The 807-nt window shown below is 51.2% G+C and overlaps 1 protein-coding gene across 1 annotated transcript in view; it reads left to right on the forward strand.

Annotated features, from left to right (window-relative positions):
* xpot (exportin, tRNA (nuclear export receptor for tRNAs)) overlaps positions 1–93 on the forward strand; it is a 6881-nt gene extending 6788 nt beyond the window's left edge. The window contains exon 23 of the mRNA XM_037981386.1: positions 76–93. Within this exon, the coding sequence (XP_037837314.1) occupies positions 76–93 (18 nt within the window). The remainder of the gene's footprint in view (positions 1–75) is intronic.
* Positions 94–807: the final 714 nt, after the last annotated feature.

The following is an 807-nucleotide window of genomic DNA, read 5'->3' on the forward strand; positions in this document are numbered from 1 at the left end:
AATAAAGAAAGAACTACAGATCAAAGGAAAACTTTCTACTTGTGACACAGCGCCTGTCTGTGATTGGCCAGTCAGAAAGGGGCGTGTCTCTGATGTCACTTCCCGGGCCCATAAGCACTGGAGGCACTGTGTCCGGCTTTTTGGTCTCCTCCACCCTGAAGCGTTTCAGCGAGGTTAATCACTCCACAGGTGACCAGCCGGCAGCCGGACAGCTGCAACCGGAATCTGAAGGATACACAGATCCATCAGTCTGTCAGCTGTCAGTCAGTCTGTCAGCTGTCAGTCAGTATATCAGATGTCAACCATTACATCAGCTGTCAATCAATAACTCAATGAGTCACAAGGAAACTTGTCCTTTGGTTCGTGATGTTTTGCAGTTACATGATCACCCACCTGTCACAGCAGCAGTAATGTTATTAAATCATGACCTTCTGCTCAGGTGAGATGAACCTGAGGTTCTGCAGAGAACTCACCTGGTGGAGTTCAGAAGGATCCCAGAGAAGTTCCCCCTGAAACAGAAACAGGAACCTGTTCAGGTAGGAACAGAACCCAGACGCTACAGGAAGTCAGGTGTGTGACAGAAGGCGGAGCCGTGACCTTTGACCTACAGGTGGTTTTAGTACCCGGAAAGAACAGATGTGGTTCTGAAGAAGCATCCCACTCTTGGAAACTGACAAAAACATTTGCAGCTGACCCGATAACTTCGGTACCGTCCCATTTGGAGCTGGGTCCAAGCTGAGGACGGCCAGTTCCTGCAGGGGAGGGCGCGAGGAGGAGGAGGAGGAGGAGGGGGAGGGGTAGGGCGCG

This window comes from Kryptolebias marmoratus, linkage group LG18, assembly GCF_001649575.2.
Source record: "Kryptolebias marmoratus isolate JLee-2015 linkage group LG18, ASM164957v2, whole genome shotgun sequence".
NCBI classification, from domain to species: domain Eukaryota; kingdom Metazoa; phylum Chordata; class Actinopteri; order Cyprinodontiformes; family Rivulidae; genus Kryptolebias; species Kryptolebias marmoratus.